Source organism: Amphiura filiformis, chromosome 13, assembly GCF_039555335.1.
Source record: "Amphiura filiformis chromosome 13, Afil_fr2py, whole genome shotgun sequence".
In the NCBI taxonomy this organism is placed as follows: Eukaryota; Metazoa; Echinodermata; class Ophiuroidea; order Amphilepidida; family Amphiuridae; genus Amphiura; species Amphiura filiformis.
The window spans coordinates 41,598,703-41,617,815 of NC_092640.1; the positions used below are offsets into that span (position 1 = coordinate 41,598,703).

General features: G+C 33.9%; 1 protein-coding gene across 1 annotated transcript in view; it reads left to right on the top strand.

Annotated features, from left to right (window-relative positions):
• The window catches only part of LOC140168371 (fatty acyl-CoA reductase 1-like), a 37,975-nt gene that overhangs the window by 1,323 nt on the left and 17,539 nt on the right, over positions 1 to 19,113 (top strand). The window contains exons 2-4 of the mRNA XM_072191746.1: positions 11,972 to 12,200; positions 14,202 to 14,377; positions 17,209 to 17,278. Of these exons, the coding sequence (XP_072047847.1) occupies positions 11,994 to 12,200; positions 14,202 to 14,377; positions 17,209 to 17,278 (453 nt within the window). The 5' untranslated portion in view covers positions 11,972 to 11,993. The remainder of the gene's footprint in view (positions 1 to 11,971; positions 12,201 to 14,201; positions 14,378 to 17,208; positions 17,279 to 19,113) is intronic.

The window sequence follows — 19,113 nt, forward strand, 5'->3', positions numbered from 1 at the left end:
TTTTATATCATTGCGCTGTATGAAAAACACTGTAAAATAATAAGGAGCTGTGCCAGGGGTAAAATATCCAAACAGTGTGTCAAACATTGATCCCCCCCCCACACACACACCTGCCAAAAATGATGCCACCCTCTCGTCCTGCCAAAAACCTTCGTCCCCAAAAAATCTTTGTGCCCCTTGCACATGCACAATTTTAGGTTAGGGGTGGTGCAATAATTATGTGTACCCCCGGGGTGGTGAATTATAGGGGGGCAAAGATTTTTGGCAGGCCAAAAGGGGGGGCAAGCATTTTTGGCAAGTCAAAAGGGGTCAAGCGATTTTTGGCAGGTCGAAGGGGGGTGGGCAAGCAATTTTGGCACAGATATTTTGGGTACCATTTTATATTACGCCCTAAAAAGGCGTAGGAAAACGTTAGGAACACGTTCAATAGCAAAATTTCCTGCTCGCTGCGCTCGCATTATATGATAAGACAATTTAAGGTTTTAAATTCGGCTTCCCCAAAATCTTGCATGTGTAAGGGGGGCAAAGATTTTTTGGCACGTCAAAAGGGGGGGGCAAAGGTTTTTTGGCACGTCGAAAGGGGGGGGGGCAAAGATTTTTTGGCACGGCCAAAGGGGGGGGCAAGTTTTTTGGCAGACCATTTTGAGAATTCATCACCCCGGGGGTACACATAATTATTGCACCACCCCTTACCAATTTGCAAAGCTCAAAAATGGTCTAGATAATTGGTATGCTATAGCCTATATATAAATAGCTCACATTGGCACCACCCCTGAAAACGTTTATAATGTTGTGTTGAACATGTAGGCCTACATGTGCAAAGTTGCATGCTTTTATCACAATCTGAACTATTTTTTCATCACTCGCCAAGAATATGATGCGAGCGTAGCAAGCAGAAAATTTTGCATATTTGAACGTTTCTGTACTGTTTCCTAAGCCATTTTAGAGCGTCTTATTTAACCCCGCACAGAGTGCCAAAATATCAATCATTATATATTATACCAGCCAATTTGAAAGGTAAAGGAAACAACAATAATAACACTATATAATAACACTAATAACAACAACAACAACCGAGCAACAATAATAACAACAACAACAATAATAATAACGACAATAATAACAACAATAACAACAAACAACAATAACAACAATAACAACAATAACAATAATAACAATAATAATGACAATAATAACAATAATAACAATAATAACAATACTACTACTACTACTACTACTACTACTACTACTACTACTACTACTACTACTACTACTACTACTACTACTAATGATAACAATAATAACAATAATAGTAATTCCAACAACAACAACAACAATAACAACAACAACATCAACAATAATAATAATAACAACAATAATAATAACTACTAATAACTACTACTACTACTACTACTACTACTACTACTACTACTACTACTACTACTACTACTACTACTACTACTACTACTACTACTACTACTACTAATAATAATAATAATTCCAACAACAATATCAATAATAACAATAACGAAAATAATAATAATAACAAACAATAACAACAATATTAATAAAAATATAAAAAATAATAAAGCATTCTTGGGTTGAAGCACGTCAAAGTTCTTAAAATACATTTCACGGCACTTATAATTACTATTAGTAATGGTCAAGTCCACTGCTAATTTCAAGGGAGAATTAATCTACAACATCTCTATGCACGCTTGGGATAATATTACTCTACGATTGCAAACAATAGAGAAACTACACCACAAGGCTATTGAAAATATAATAAATCTACCTTGAACTTTTTCTTTACTATACATATAAAATACTTGGGAAAAAAAGCCGGAGCGCAATTATGTCTCATATTTAGCGAGTTTCATCTATAAGAGATTATTTTAGAAATCCGCGAGTCATGTCTTTAAGCAATAGGCAGGTGTCATGACAATACAGTCTGTATCAAAAAGATTGGTACCCATTAATTTCCAATGATTATGGACATGACTGCCACATTATAATGCAACATAAGATCCACATAATTTGTTGATTTATGTTATAGACAGCCATATAATAATACATTTTGGACATCTCTTTCAGAGGAACCTTTATGTTGGATTTGGAAGAAAGAGGATGTTCAATAAGCATCATTCATAACTGACGGGTTCCAATCATTTTGATACAGCCTGTATAGTGTATATTCATGATTAAAAAGTCATCTGTTTTTAGCATACACTATTTTATAAATAAATACAGTTTGTTTAGATGAGATCGATATTTTGGAAGTCTTTGAGATATAGCCCATTGGGTTCTAGCAGTTTTCGGTTTAAAGCGGGTTTTAAAAAGGCCCTATATAGTAGGGCTAGAGATACCATTGATATACTGTGGGTCTTTTCCATAATATTTGTCTAATTAAAATGCATTTAATGAAGCGAAACATACATGAGGTCAATGTTAAAGAAACAATTAATTTGATATTAATAAGAAGTACTATAGTATCGCAATATGATATTTCAACTTTGTTACTACCCGGGGTTACTACCTTAAGGGGGTACTACACCCTGTGGTAAATTTGTGACTATTTTTGCATTTTTCTCAATAAATAATAGCACACTGGTAACAAAAAGTCATGTATATTATTTGGGTAAGGAATCCAATTACTACACTGAAATTTCAGTGATTCAAGACAAGCGGTTCAGTATATATGATAGGAAATCGATACCTTATTTCTTATCATAAATAGCGAACTGCTTGTCTTGGGTCACTTACAGTGTAGTAATTGGATTCCTTGCCCCTATAATATACATAACTTTTGTTACCACTGTGTTATTAGTTTTGAGAAAAATGACACAAATTTATCGAGGGGTGTAGTACCCCCTTAAAATACATTTCACGTCACGTATAATTACTTAGTATGGTCAAATCAAAGGCTAATTTCAAGGGAGAATTAATCTACAACATCTCTACTTACATGATTTATACACGCGTGGGATAATATTACGATTGCAAGCAATAGATAAAAGAAACTACACCACAAGGCTATTGAAAATATAATAAATCTATACCTTGAACTTTTTCTTTACTATATACATATAAAATACTTGAAAAAAAAAAAGCCGGAGCGCAATTATGTCTCATATTTAGCGAGTTTCATCTATAAGAGATTATTTTAGAAATCCGCGAGTCATGTGTTTAAGCAATAGGCAGGTGTCATGACAATACAGTCTGTATCAAAAAGATTGGTACCCATTAATTTCCAATGATTATGGACATGACTGCCACATTATAATGCAACATAAGATCCACATAATTTGTTGATTAATGTTATAGACAGTCATATAATAATACATTTTGGACATCTCTTTATGAGGAACCTTTATGTTGGATTTGGAAGAAAGAGGATGTTCAATAAGCATCATTCATAAACTGATGGGTACCAATCATTTTGATACAGCCTGTATATGATTAAAAAGTCATCTGTTTTAGCATAAGACTATTTTATTTGTAAATACAGTTTGTTTAGATGAGAATGATCGGGATATTTTGGGATTAAAACTATATTTTGCGAGTCTCTGAGATATAGCCCATTGGGTTTGAGCAGTTTTCGGTTTAAAGCGGGTTTTAAAAAGGCCCTATATAGTAGGGCTAGAGATACCATTGATATACTGTGGGTCTTTTCCATAATATTTGTCTAATTAAAATGCATTTAATGAAGCGAAACATAAATGAGGTCAATGTCAAAAAAACAATTAATTTGATATTAATAAGAAGTACTATATTATCGCAATATGATATTTCAACTTTGTTACTACCTTAAGGGGGCATACTACACCCTCGATAAATTTGTGTCTATTTTTTGCATTTTTCTCAAAACTAATAACACAGTGGTAACAATGTTATGTATATTATGGGGGCAAGGAATCCAATTACCACACTGGAATTTCAGTGACCCAAGATAAGGGGTTCGTTATTTATGATAAGAAATAAGGTACTGCTAGGACGTACCTCATTTCCTATCATATATACTGAACTGCTTGTCTTGAGTCACTGAAATTTCAGTGTAGTAACTAGATTCCTTGCCCCAATAATATACATAACTTTTATTACCAGTGTGTTATTATTTTTTTAGAAAAATGCAAAAATAGTCACAAATTTACCACAGGGGTGTAGTACCCCTTAATAGGTATGGATTCCAATCTAAATATATTTTCTTCAGGCATTGTGTTGCATTGTTACTTGGTCATGATCATTGTACAATGTACATGTTGTACAGGTCAGAATTTGATAGTCGAAATGTCAAATTGCAAATATTTTCCCGTATACATGTTACTGTACGATGTATTGTTTTGTTTGATTGGGAGACGATTTAGGCCACTTAAAATTAAAAAATTCGCTTCACGTCACCACCTTTTAGAAAAAGTGCGGAAGGAGGGAGGTTTTTTTGTTATTACTAAATTGATACAGGAGTTTTACGTAAAATTGGCATTGCTTGCGGTAAATACTGCATCTGCCAGGAAAACGACGAGGCCTTTTTAAAAATTGAATTTCAGAGATGCCAGTGAGGTTGTCTAAAAAAAGAGGAATCAACTTATTCCAGTGACCAACTAAAGCGTAGCGAGCGAAGCGAGGGGAGTGTCAACGACCGGGGGCCCAGGGGCCGCATTAAGCCCCCTCGCGGGGTCCAGGGGCAGGGCTTCTGGACGCTCCTGGATTCTAGCCATTTTATAGGTCAAGGAATGGCGATTTTCTTACTCAAATTTAATTATGGAAAAATGTTCAAAAAATGATTGTTTCTTTGTACAAGTTTTTTAATGTTTTTCCTACCCGTACACAAACAGACAAACTCTAACCCACCCCAAACCTTACTACATATATACACAAACCCACCCAAGCCCAACTAGCCTAACACCCTTGCCCAAACCCCAAAATGGAATTAGGGGTGAAATTAATGATCGGATCTATATTTCGCATGTTTAGTAAATGTATGAATATATATAAAGTTTCAATTACTTTATTTAGCCTCATCTCATCAAAATTACATTTTTTTAATGGCTAATTAAAAGAAGGAGAAGCATTTCACATAATTTTGGAAATTAAAAAAAAATTATAATTCTAAAAATACCAAAAAATACATTGGAGTGCCAAAGCTTTTTTCTTCTGGGTAAGAATTCTTTTCTTACATGCAACAGCTTTTTTTCTTGCAGGTTAGAAATTTGATAAATATGTCCATGCATGCATTTTGTATATGATGACCTATTCATCAAATTTCTAACCTGCAATACAAAAAGCTGTTGAATGTAAGAAAAAAATTCTTACCCAGAAGAAAAAATCTTGTGCACTCGAATGTATTTTTTTGGTATTTTTAGAATTGTAGAAAAAAAATTAGATTTCCAAAATTATTTTGTTAGCAATAAAAACAACAATTTCGATGAAATGAGGCAAAATAAAGTAATTAAAATTTTATTAACACATTCATGCATTATAGGTCCTATTTTCAGTTGAAATCAATTTCGCCCCTAATTCCCTTTTGGGGTATAGGGCAAGGGTTTTGGGTTAGGTTAAAGGTTAGTTGGGCATGGGTGGGTTTGTGTAAGGTTCGGAGGGGTTAGAGTTTGTGTAAGGGTAGGAAAAACATTAAAAAACTTGCAAAAGTTTTTTGAATATTTTTCTTAACGGATTTTTTTTTCATATTGCAAAAAAGCGGAATTACGCTTTAAAGCGGAAGACTGGCATCTCTGAATTTTAATTTAAGATTATTAGGGGTTAGACCACTTGGAGTTCCACAAAAACACTTCCAAGTGATTCGTGCTGATCATAACCTTATTTATAGGAATTAAGGGGGTACTACACCCCTGCCCAATTTTGTGCCTATTTTTGCATTTTTCTCAGAAATTATAGCGCATTGGTGACAAGTAAGATATGTATATTATAGGGGCAAGGACTACAACTACTGCACTGGAAATTTTATTTCAGCACAGATAACAGTTGTGGTGTTACACTCAAAAATGAGGGAAAACCTATACCGTATTTGATCAATAAATCAATAACTACTTGCCTTGAGTTGCTGAATTTTCAGTGCAGTAGCTGTAGTCCTTGCCCCTATAATATACATATCTTACTTGTCACCAATGCGCTATAATTTTTGAGAAAAAATGCAAAAATAGGCACAAAATTGGCCAGGGGTGTAGTACCCCCTTAACATAATACATTGCTAAAGTATCCAAAACTTAAAATTTAAATGTGAGAATTGCCAAAGAATATATATATGTACTGTTTGCAGAAATTGAGAAGGAAGGCGGACATGAACAGCTGATGAAACGAATTAATTTTATTTGGCCTTATAGATATGGATACGCTTCACATGCTCGTAATGTACTAAATGAAAGTATTATCAAAATGTCGTTCACCCCAACAGTATCTTCTATTTTCCTAATCTATCGCTTGATAAGAGCTTTGTTGATATTACTATTTATCATCAAACATGTTGAATGTCACAATGTTAAATATCGTTTGAAATGTCGATGTCCTTTTCGAGGCATCCATGATTTCAATCTACATGCTCCTACAGGCATTGTGTTGCATTGTTTATATACTGCGCCAATAAAGTATCCTTACACTTGAAAAAATAATCACAATTTCCAAACTGAACACTATTGGGGTAAATTTCTTTTTTTAATAGTTGCACTATCTAATCCTGCACATTATGACACCACATTGAATCCAATGTGACTTCAAGAAGTAAAGTTACAAGCATTTGATTAGACGAAGGTCCAGTTTTAAAAGTGACAAACTGGCCTATTCAAAACTCCACATATCACAAATCTGGTTTGAGAGTGGTGAATGGCTAATTTATGCGTTTGGGTTTAATTTAAAACAAAAGGAACAAAAGAAAACTGAAACAAAAGAACTGACAAATAAAGTGGAAAGTTATGAAAAGTACAGAGAAGTAAAAACTGAAATAAAAACTGCTCTAAATAACGCTTCATTAAAGAAACTGTGTTGGCTCTTTGTTGCGCTTATTGGAATCTTTTTGCGCCGTGTATAGGCCAGTTTGTCACTTTTAAAACGGGACCTTCGTCTATTCAGTTGCTTGTAACTGTGCCTCTTGAAGTCACATTGGATTCAATGAGGTGTCATAATGTGCAGGATGAGATAGTGCATCTATTAAAAAAACACATTTACCCCAATCTTGTTCAGTTTTGAAATTGTGATTATTTTTCCAAGTGTAAGGATACTTTATTGGCGCAGTATACTTGGTCATTAATGTACATGTTGTATCAGGTCAGAATTTGATAAGGCTTAATCATTTTAATTAATTCAAATTGCCGTTGCTTTCAACGTTCTGACGATATATATATACTATAGACGATATATCTATAGACACAGAGCACATTAACTGAATAAAAAAAACCTATAAAATGAAAGTGACAAAATAAATATCGTTCACCGCAACTTATAGTATCTTCTTCCCTAATCTATGGATATGATAAGAGCTTTGATGACATTGCTATTTATATATTTGTCTAACATGTTGAATGTCACATTATTATCACATTATCATCAGAGCTGTCGATGACCTTATATATTGTATTATTACCGAGTCATGCATTTGTGTAATTGAATGAACTTTAGTTTCAATTACATCCTATTGCAAACTATAAATAGGGATAACCATCAAAATTTCATGTTGACCCTATTGCTACAAAAGATTGTTTTCTGGGTAGAACTCATCAACAGAAGTATTTTGGTGGTTAAATGGTCAAAATCGGTCAAAAACTTTTCGAATTATGAATTATCAAAGTTTCCCATTCTGACCGGTCATTGGAACGAAATAAAATGACAAGGTCCAAAAATAGCAATTGGGAGCAAAATTGGCATAAGCATATATATTTACCTTTATATATTTCTTTATTTTAACATATTTGCAAACATGAAACAAGCATATTGTGAAAGTATCAAAGGTGTTTCTTATGAAATGGCACTTAACTAGTCACTGGCATAACTTATTTTTTCAAACCGAGGCATTGAAATCATGCATTTAGAGGACATTTGCCAAAAATCATCCAAGATAGCCGATATGGCACAAAATCAAAATTGCACTAAGTAGGTGAACTTTTTTTTCACAACCAAGAATTTCAATGTTATTGGGTTTAATATAACCAATTAGTAGGTGTATGTAAACAAAATCTTAAGTTTTGAAGGTCATTGACTCATTCACAACAATAGAGATTATCCACTTCACTCATCATGCTCATGTGTGACTTCTAACAAAAGGCGCTGGTTCCTGTAGTATTCCTCATTCAAAACATACCTATGTTCAAACCAAAGATACTCAATACATTGTGAGTATCTTTGTTCAAACCAATTCAATGCTTGACCTCGGAGTTACCTGCATGACTGTCGCGGGCTATTTTGAAACAGTTATGGTTGCACATTCAGGTACTTCTTTTGAAAGTCCTAAACAAGGTATAGCCAGCAGCAAGTTGTAGATGTTATTCGCTACTTGCACGGTTCCGCCATTATGCACTATGTGCGGGAGAGCCTCGAACTGGCAGCATACATGAATGGGAATTGAACTAGTCATAACGTTCTGTGTAGGGTTACATAATTCTTCCTTTCATGTATGCTGCCAGTTCGAGGCTCTCCCCGCACATAGTGCATAATGGCGGAACCATGCAAGTAGCGAATAGGCCTAAATATAAGAAAACGTTTAGGGTTGATATCAGGTGAAAAATACATCGAATGAGCACGAAACTTCACATTTATGTTCAGAAAGGTGTCTTCTTAACATGATTTGAAAGGAGTATGGAAATTCCAAAGGGAAGGTGGTGATTTAATTTGTAACTCAAGATCTACTTGTTCAATTTTTTAACCTTTTTACAGAGGGTATGATAGAGGTATTACTGGCAACTCTGCCAAATTACAGCTCAGTAGGCCACGTTTTTCACCTGATCTTACTGATTTGAATATTTTGTGCCATTCTTGAGCAGTACTAAACTCAGCCACTGGCAATTAAGCGCACTGTGGCGATGGACCAATTTTGACTCGCACTTACAGAAAAACGAAACAAGTTATGTTGCTGTAATTTGCAAGATAGTTACAAAATATAATTGGCAGTAACTTCCCCAATTTTTACAGAAAAATATTGAAAAATAAAAGAATGAGATCAATTTAGAAATGTTTGTGCAAGCAGTGCACAGTTGAGCTCCCTGCATGTCTATGGGAGTGTTCTAATCAAGTTGATGGTTCATTGGTCATCCCTACTATAAAATAACGAAGCAACACTTAGTGGACAAGTAAAGTCAGGGGTAAGGGACGCCGCCCAAAATCGGAGACCTGAAGAATTAACAAAAATCTACAAAATCTACGTTTGTCTTTGTGAAATCTTACCTCTGTAATAGCCCCCCCCCCACTTCGAATGCTTTTAAAATTTGATAACGGAGGATGAAAAAAAAGAGAGGAAATATTCCAGACGAGAGGGGCGGGTCCAGGTAGTTATATGTCACTATGCTTAAAGCATTTCATTTTAAGCACTATCATTGCTCTCCACGAGTAAAAGAGAGTTTACAATAAAATTTGTGAATATTAGACATATAAATCTAAAAATGAAGAAAGCAGCAAATGTATGAATTTCAAATGTAATGAATATATTAGGCAGTTCCATTTGAATTTCATACACCCTCTGAGAAAGGTTAACTTCATCTTTAACAAAGGGAGGGCGCATTTCAAATAGAGTTGATTAATTAGCCAATTCCATTTGAAATTCATACCCACAACGTGGAAGATATTTCCTAATCTTCCACAGGGGGAGTATGGAATTCAAATGGATTAGTACAATTGGGTGTTGCTGTAAATGTTCGTACGGACCGAAAAAAACCCCAACACCTCCTTTTCTATCTAATATCTTACACAATTTGCATAAATTGGGCTAGTACAACTATTCTTCTTACAAAATGCAAAATTAAATTTTTTTAATTACAATATAATCATATTTATATAATTTATATTATATAATATAATCAGTTATCATGGTTATAGTACCTTTAAGTATATCTTTTGACACAAAGCACGTTATAATTGCATGTCAGATGTATTTGTTTATCTACCAAATTGTAAATACATGTGTCAAATAGATAACCGTTGTCAGCCAACCGTCAGAGATAGACTATACAGTAGAAGCCAACAATTTTGTTGATAGGACATATTCCCCGTATTCAGAATGCTATTCGATCAATGTGCTCCCATGTCCCACAAAAATACTCTGCAAACGTTGCTATCCGAGCCCTTAACTGTAGCATGTTTGGCCATGAATCAGGTCACCATCACATCCAGTTTGTATACAAGTCTTATCTATATAAAGGTTGCATAATTGTTTATGCATTATCAAAGTGCCAATAATCAAAAAAAATAATTATTGCAACATACATTACAATTGGTTAATCAGCAAAAATTTAACGGTACAAGTATCCACAGCTGTAACAGGTTCGTTCTGTACTTTTTAAACATTTTGTTTCGATTTTGCTTCTGTTCAGAAGTATCGGTGAACATTAGGCGACAGGCCCGGTTTATGCCAATATAGCCTACATGTAGGCCTATACGATGTCATTATACTGTAAAGCTATTTAATTTCGCTAGTACTTAATTTCGCTAATTGCCAATGATCACCATTTTTGTGGGTATTTAATTTCACTAATCCAGCAATTTATGTGTACAATTCAATGTAAAACTGTTCAATTTGCGGGTATTTAATTTCGCGAATCAAGGCTTCAAGCGAAATTAGCGAAATTAAATCCCTAGCGAAATTAAGTGGTTTTACAGTACTTTATTCATTTTGCAATTTATTGCAAAAAATGTTTTTGTGGAAAAATATCCGCACAGAATGTTTGGTGGCGAATACTTTCATCTGCACCCAAAATACTTTTTTTCATCAACAAACACTCGTCAGAAGATCAAAATGCCTTGACACACTTGACACAGAACGAATTTGCAGTAGAAGTGGTGTAATGATCGGATTATTATACCATAGCAATAGGGTAAAACAATTTATTGTTGAATATACCGCGCTGCACTGGTACGTTCACGCGGTACCTCTGCATTGTTAACCATATATCATGTTGATCACTCGCACCTGTAAGATTAATAATATATTTGAAAAGACCGGTATTGTATTCAATCTATAATGAGCGCAACCTGCTTGTAGTGCAGCGCGATCTATTCAAAAATTGTTTTCACCTATTGCTATGGTAGTTAATCCGATTATTACATCACTTCGCCAGCGTATGGTACACCAGTTCGAATCTTTTGTTTAAAAGCAATTGATGAAAATGCTGAGGGGTCCTTGTATGGTATACGCTTACCAGAGATGTACACGCATTCAGTTATAGGCCTACATTGCAGCTCTTTTCAGGATGTTTCATGTTTGACAAGGTGCACTATATCAAATTTAGTGATATCTCAACACATGAAGCTGCATTAATGTATCTTAAAGTACTACGAATGGAAGAAATATGGCTAACTGTTATCGTAGGTTTATTTGACAAGTTCATACTACCATGACTTTACCCTAGCAGGATGGTTAGGTATGTGTTACGCTATATAGCTTATTATCCTGTATACGAGTTGACTATTTGCAGTGTGATGCACGTTACAGCACGTATAGTTGAACCTACGATTAAAGTTAGCCATATTGAATATGATATTCGTCGAGCTCTATTTTACTTTATATTGCTGTTGAGAATGTATTGGATGAATGATTTGTTCAGACTCCGAGATCAGACACTTCTCTTCTATGATCCGGAGGGTAGACAGGTGTAATCCTGATGGGAACTAACGGAGAAGCCTTTGTCTGCTACATGTGCCACATTGTAATGCAGTAGGGCCAATAGAGGTGCAGTTTATATACTGCTCTATCTCATCCACCTGAGCGTGTATTCAAATCATATGATTAATAGTAATAATTGTCATTACTCTTTTTCAGGGCATCGCCAAACTCTTCATCAATGGATCATGCAGCTAAACCTGATATTCCTGAATCCTTTGCCGGCAGGAGTGTCCTTATTACTGGTTCAACAGGGTTCATCGGCAAAGTTCTAGTGGAGAAGATCTTAAGATGTTGTCCAGATGTCAAGAAGCTGTATCTTTTAATAAGACCAGGAAAAAAAGGAGATTCCATTCATAAAAGATTGGAACAAATGACGAAAGCAAAGGTTTGTATTGATTTCAAATTCATATTATAATTCTATAATTCAAGACAGAATTAAAAATACTATAGTTTGCGTCTAACGTCAGGGCGCGACGTGATTGATTGCTCACCTGCGCAATACGACATTTTGGATCTAGTTGACAGGACGTCATACGCAAACTAGTCTTATTAATTCGGTCTTGAATTATAGAATGATGCATCTTAGAATTGAAATGGGCTATTCCAGATGAAATCCACACACCCCCTGTGGAAGACATGATCTTAATCTTCCACACAGGGAGTGTGAATTTCAAATGGGGTTATCTGAATGGGCGACTCCATTTGAAATCTTTACCCATCTGTAGAAAAAAGTTTGAAAGTTGAAATGTCGTCTTCTTGGCAGTGACTATTCAACGGGGCGGTGGAATAACGATATGAAACATCAAAAGTTTGCTTGACAAAGATTTCAAAATGATTTAAAACTATGATATTATAAGTAACATGATAATTCAAACACATGTTTGATAGTCTTTATTAGTAAAGGGGAAGTCAACAATGTATGATTGCATTTTTATATAAGTCCAGTTCATAATACATCGTAAGTGTTAAGATTTGACCCGGATTCAGGTTGCTACGAAATTAAGGTTAGCAACTATTTTAAACTGTTGTGATATGGTAGTTCACAGCATCTTGCAAATGGTAGTAAGCTTTGGCAAAATTACATTGATCAATTCATAGCGAGCGTGTAGAAGAATTCAAATATCACATAGTACTTTTGTAGGTCCTGATGTGATTTTGAGTTATGTTATAAAGAGGGCTGAAACAACATCACTTTTGTAAAACGTACATAACTCATTCACAACAATAAATCAAGCAAGTTTTCAAAGTATATGATTTGTAGAATGAAGTTTTGCAAAACATCAAAGTGTTATTTTTCAACAATATATTGATTTAGATAATGAAAATCGATCATTGCTATGATATTAAATACCAGACTTTCTACAGGTTTTACTATAGCTTCTATTATAATATGCTATATAGATAATTAAGAGCTTTAGAGTTTTTTTCTTTTAAGCGCAAAGCATTTAGGCATCCATCAATGCCTATTGGCCATGAATGTCATTGTATTTTATTTTACATTAATAGTTAACCTAGAAACCAAGGCTAATACTTAATATTCTCCGCTTTTAAGTAAAAGTCTGTGAGTAAAGTATAATTATGCGACCCTGTGTAATTTGAAAAAATATTGATTTCTTATGTTAAAATTATCATCTTTTTATAGAACTCTTAGCTCGATCAATGCATATAGACCTTGACCAACTGTAAAAGCGAATAACAACTATACTTGATTATTTCTTATATTAATAATTTACCATGATAGGCATATGTCCAAATTCCTGTGTGTTTATTTATTTTTAACCCATTTTGGGGCTTTTTGGCCTGCAATACACATGCTTTTTCAGGTTTTTCTCACCAGTTTTAGGTTTTTTGAGTGAATCCGAGTGGCATCTCTGTATGATATTAACTCTACAATGTTGTTGGTGCTGCCCCTGGTTGGTGTCCCAATTTGGTATAGGACTCGGCTTTATATTTCTATCATAATGAAATATATTACACTCATTTTAAGGGGTACTACACCCCTGCAAAATTTTAATGGCTGTTTTGCATTTTTCTCAAAAATTATAGCGCATTGGTGACAAGTAAGATATGTATATTATAGGGCAAGGACTACTACTACTGCACTGAAAATTCAGCAACTCAAGGCAAGTAGTTATTGATTTATTGATCAAATATTGGTTTTCCCTCATTTTTGACTGTAACTCCACAACTGTTGTCTGTGTTGAAATAAAATTTCCAGTGCAGTAGTTGTAGTCCTTGCCCCTATAATATTACATATCTTACTTGTCACCAAAGCGCTATAATTTTTGCGAAAAATGCAAAAATAAGCACAAAATTGGGCAGGGGTGTAGTACCCCCTTAATCAGACACGAGTTCTTTCATACCCACCTTCTTCATGTTTTTGCAGCTTTTCGACCGATTACGAGAAAGTCAGGAAGGCTTCGAGGACAAACTCGTTGCAGTTCAGGCCGATCTACTACAACCCAAACTCGGTCTCAGCGATGATGATATCAAAACACTTCAAGCAAATGTTTCTATTGTGTTTCATGTAGCTGCAACCATCAAATTCAACGAGGTTTTGAAGTAAGTCTGTTACCATGGTTACACTTTGTCGAGATTGTCTTGAAGAGGTGAAGATTCAAATGCTGCTCGTCAAGAGATAACACAAAATTTATGTTTTAAAACGTTATAAACTTGTTTTGGTTTTAAATGACGTGTTTGGGGCTCGAGCAAACTGACATATGAACATTTTGAGAGAGACAAAAATCAGGACTCAGCAGGGATTGAACTCCGGTCGCTGGATTACCGGTCCAGAGTCTAACCACTGTACTACCTGAGTTCACAGTCGTTACTCAGGCAATCTCAACTTCGGGATATGGTAACCCAATATGATGTATGGTATGATATGGGGATATATTGTAATCCAACATGGTGTATGGTATGATATCCTTATATGGGGATACAGTAAACCCAATATGATGTATGTTATGATATCCTTATATGGAGATATGGTAACTCAACATGTTTGGTATGTTATCTTTTATATATGCGGTGTGGTAACCTAATATGATGACGTGTAGTATGATATCCTCATATGGGGTATATTAACCAAATATGTGATGCGATCAAGCAAAATCAGTCGGAACTCGGCAATAATAAATTTTCAGTTTCTAACAGAATAGTAAAAAACATTTACAAAGCTGGGTTTTGCAAAAAACCCCATTGGAATTGAACATTCAGTTCCAAAGATATGAGCAATTCAAGAGTTTCCAAAACAATAGGAAACAAAAGGAAATATTTCCTTCATTTGGCTATATCTCAAAATCAATATTTCCGAGTTCCGACTGATTTTGCTTGATCGCATCACATATAATGGGTCGCATGTCATAAGTTGGGAACAATTTCCATTACATGGTCAAAAATGACAAAAAATTTATTATTTAATATGTTGTATATATTGACAACCTCTAATAATTAACACCATTTTAAACCTTAACACATGCTTAATTTTTGAGATAATGCTTTATTACTAATTAATTAATACACTGGCGTCTATGTAAATCTCAATTTTCAAATGCGTTTTTCTCAAATCGGACCTCAATTACAAAAATGACTGTAAATTTTTTATTTTATGCAAGAATGTCATCAGATTTGGAGGATATGTTCTCAATACATTAAGATTAATGCTTCAAATGAACTATTTAAAATAATTGTACGTATGTTAATTACATTGCGAAGGTCAATGACCTTTTACGAGTAATTAGCGAGATGGTTATTCTATTATTGAGGAAATGAATATCAAGAAGAGAAATGTACATTATCATATTGCTAAAAATACTGAAATTCAACTAAGATTTCATTAAAAATGAAAAAAAATGGAACATATAACCCTTTAAGGTGGTACTACACACCTTGATAAATTTGACTATTTTTGCATTTTTCTCAAAAAATAATAACACACTGGTAACAAAAGTTATGTATATTATAGGGGTAAGTAATCCAGTTACTACACTGGAATTTCAGTGACCAGACAAGCAGTACATTATTTATGATAAGAAAAGTGGTACCGCTAGAATGTACCTCATTTCTTAACATATATAATGAACCCCTTGTCTTTAATCACTGAAATTTCAGTGAAGTAATTAGATTCCTTACCCCTATAATATACATATAACTTTTGTTACCAGTGTGTAGTTACTTTTTGAGAAAAATGCAAAATTAGTCACAAAATTGATCAGGTGGTGTAGTACCACCTTAAGTAGTCAGTAATTGTTTAAATTGTACAAATTCAACATTCAAAGCTGTCAATACATCATACCCTCCCTAGATTTGAAAAAAGTAACCAGTAGTTTTGACATGCTGACATGTGAATTTTCACATAGGCCCTATTGCACACTACCGCATCCGCCTGCTCCACATCCGCCTGCTCCTCCACCCCTGGCATTTTTCATTTCAACTGATGTGATTTTTTTACTGAATTATGTATGATTACATGCTTCAGTAGACTGAAAGAGTATAATATTAGGCTTAAAATGAGGTATCAACCAATGCTGTAGGATATGGGGTTACGGAAAGCCAATCAAATTTGCATCACAATTTTCAGAAAAGTGTAATCCCTCCACCCTTTTAGCATACCCAACTTATGACATGCGACCAATGATGTGTGGTATGATATTCTAATATAGGGATATGGTAATCCAATACGATGATATAGGGTATGATATGCTTATATAGGGATATGGTAACCCATTGATGATGTGTGGTATGATATCCTTATATTGGGATATGGTATTCCATTATGACGACGTATCATATCCTTATATGGGTATATGGTAACCAAATACAATGATATATGGTGTGATATATGGGGATATGGTAGCCCAATATGTGTGTTATGATATTCTTATATGGAATATATGGTAACCTAATTTTATATGATGATGTGTGGTATGATATCCTTATATTGGGATATGGTAACCCAATATGATGTGTGATGGGATTTATGGTAACCTAATGTGATGATGTGTGGTATGATATGGTAACCCAATATGATGTGTGGTGTGATATTCTTATATGGGGTATGGTAAACCATTATGATGATGTATGGTATAATATCTTCATATGGGGATATGGTAACCCAATATGATGGTATGATATCTCAATATGATGATGTTTGATATGATATCTTTTGTGGTGATATGGTAACCCAATTTGATGGTGTGATATCCTTACATTGGGATATAACCCAATATGATGTATGGTATGATATGGGGATATATTGTAATCCAACATGGTGTGTGGTATGATATCCTTATATGGGGATACAGTAACCCCAATTAATATGATGTATGTTATGATATCCTCATCGTATTGGATTACCTTTAAAACGAAGAATTGTGTTCTGTTTTCTTCAGGTTATCACTTCAGCTGAATGTAACGGCCGTCCAAATGCTTTTAGATCTATCAAGAGGAATGGACCTACAAGTACGTATCTATAATAGACATAAATAATTATACTCAAATTGTTGTGCACACCTTCAATATAAAGTGGATGTATATTCCGTTGTGCACGCGCGTTTCTTTTTGGGAGCAATTCTGCAGTATTTTAGATTTTTTATTTGAGACCTCGTAAAAATATGTACTTTCGTGCATAAAATGCGAAAGACAACTATTGTCAAAATATTTTTAGTTTGTTTAAAATCAAGATAAAATCAAGAACACATGAAAGTTATATTTTTCACATCTAAACCGGTCTGTGCAATTGATGCAATTGCATATTAAGGTGGTATTGGATGCATTTTCTAGAAATAAGGAAATGCTTTGAGCATGTTTTAAACAGATTAATTGAGTAGGGTAAAGTACACTGATCAATATGCCTTTTGTTTGAAGCAAATCGGACATACGGTTTCTATACTACATCAAATTATATTTTCTTTGTATCTTATTGTTTTTATCAATAATCAATATAGTTAATGAGCTAAAAGGACTGTAAAGGCTCATTAATATGTAATTTTTTTCAATATTTTGCTAAAAATCAATGCATAAATGTTCATGGTACTTTTATTTTGCATACTTTTGCCCTGAAACTTGGTCAAAGTGTTTCTAATATGTTCTAATGTATTATATAGTGAAGCCGCCCCCTCATGTGCATATTTGCATAATTAATGAGCTAATTTGCATAAATGCTAATTAATTATGCAAATTAGGGCGGCTAGCTCATTAATTATGCATAAATTATCTGGAAGTCATTAGGAACACTTTGACCAAGTTTGAAACCAATATTCTGTTAAATAAAAATGTTATGAACATTTATGCATTGATTTAACAAAATATTAACAAAAATTACATATTAATGAGCACTTTCAAGTCATATTAGCTCATTAACTGTATTGATTATTGATAAAAACAATACAATACAAAGACATTTAAAATCTATGTATTATGAAAACCGTATGTCCGATTAGCTTCAAACAAAAGGCATATGGATCAGTGTTCTCTGCCCTACTCAATTAATATGTTTAAAACATAAATAGAGCACTTCCAAAATGGGTCCAGAACCACCTTAATGTAATTAAAAAAAAAAGAAGTTTTTCGAATATCACATTTGCTGCACTTTTGTATTCCCTTGTTTTAAATTTAGTATGTATGTTGTAAATTGTCTTATTTTTCTTCATATAAACTTAATTTCTATGAGCAAGATAAATGCATAAAACGAAGAAACCAAAAGCACACAAATGAATTGAATAGAGACCGTTTTACATTTCGGTTTCATACGAAAGTTGAATATTAAAATGAATAAAAACAACGGAATAAAATAAAAACACGACATTTGGTGTTTTATCACTAAATTCCTCTCTACTTCCGTCCGAAAATATGAAACATTTTATCAATCATACACGTACCATGTGTTTTGTAACGTGTGTATTAAATGGCATGGCAGAAATTCTACGTGGCTAAAATAACATAATTCGCAAATTACTATTCATTGTAGATTGAATTGATTACAGAGGTATCACTGTGTGCGTTGTAGCATGTTGATTTGCATTTCCGTTAATTATGTTATCGATTTAACCAGACGAGGCCACGTGTTAAATAATTGATTTAACCACCATAACAATTAATATTCCAATGAATTGAAACAATAACACAATCTGTGGTAATCTTGAAAATCACTTTTATCTAATTAGATAAAACAAGAACTGTCTTTAAAAAGACAACGCCGCCACAGACGAAGATCATGTTTCATAATAATTTTGCATTAAATACTGGTAATTTGTTTTGTGTGTGGAAAAATTAACTAGGCGTGAAATACCAGTATT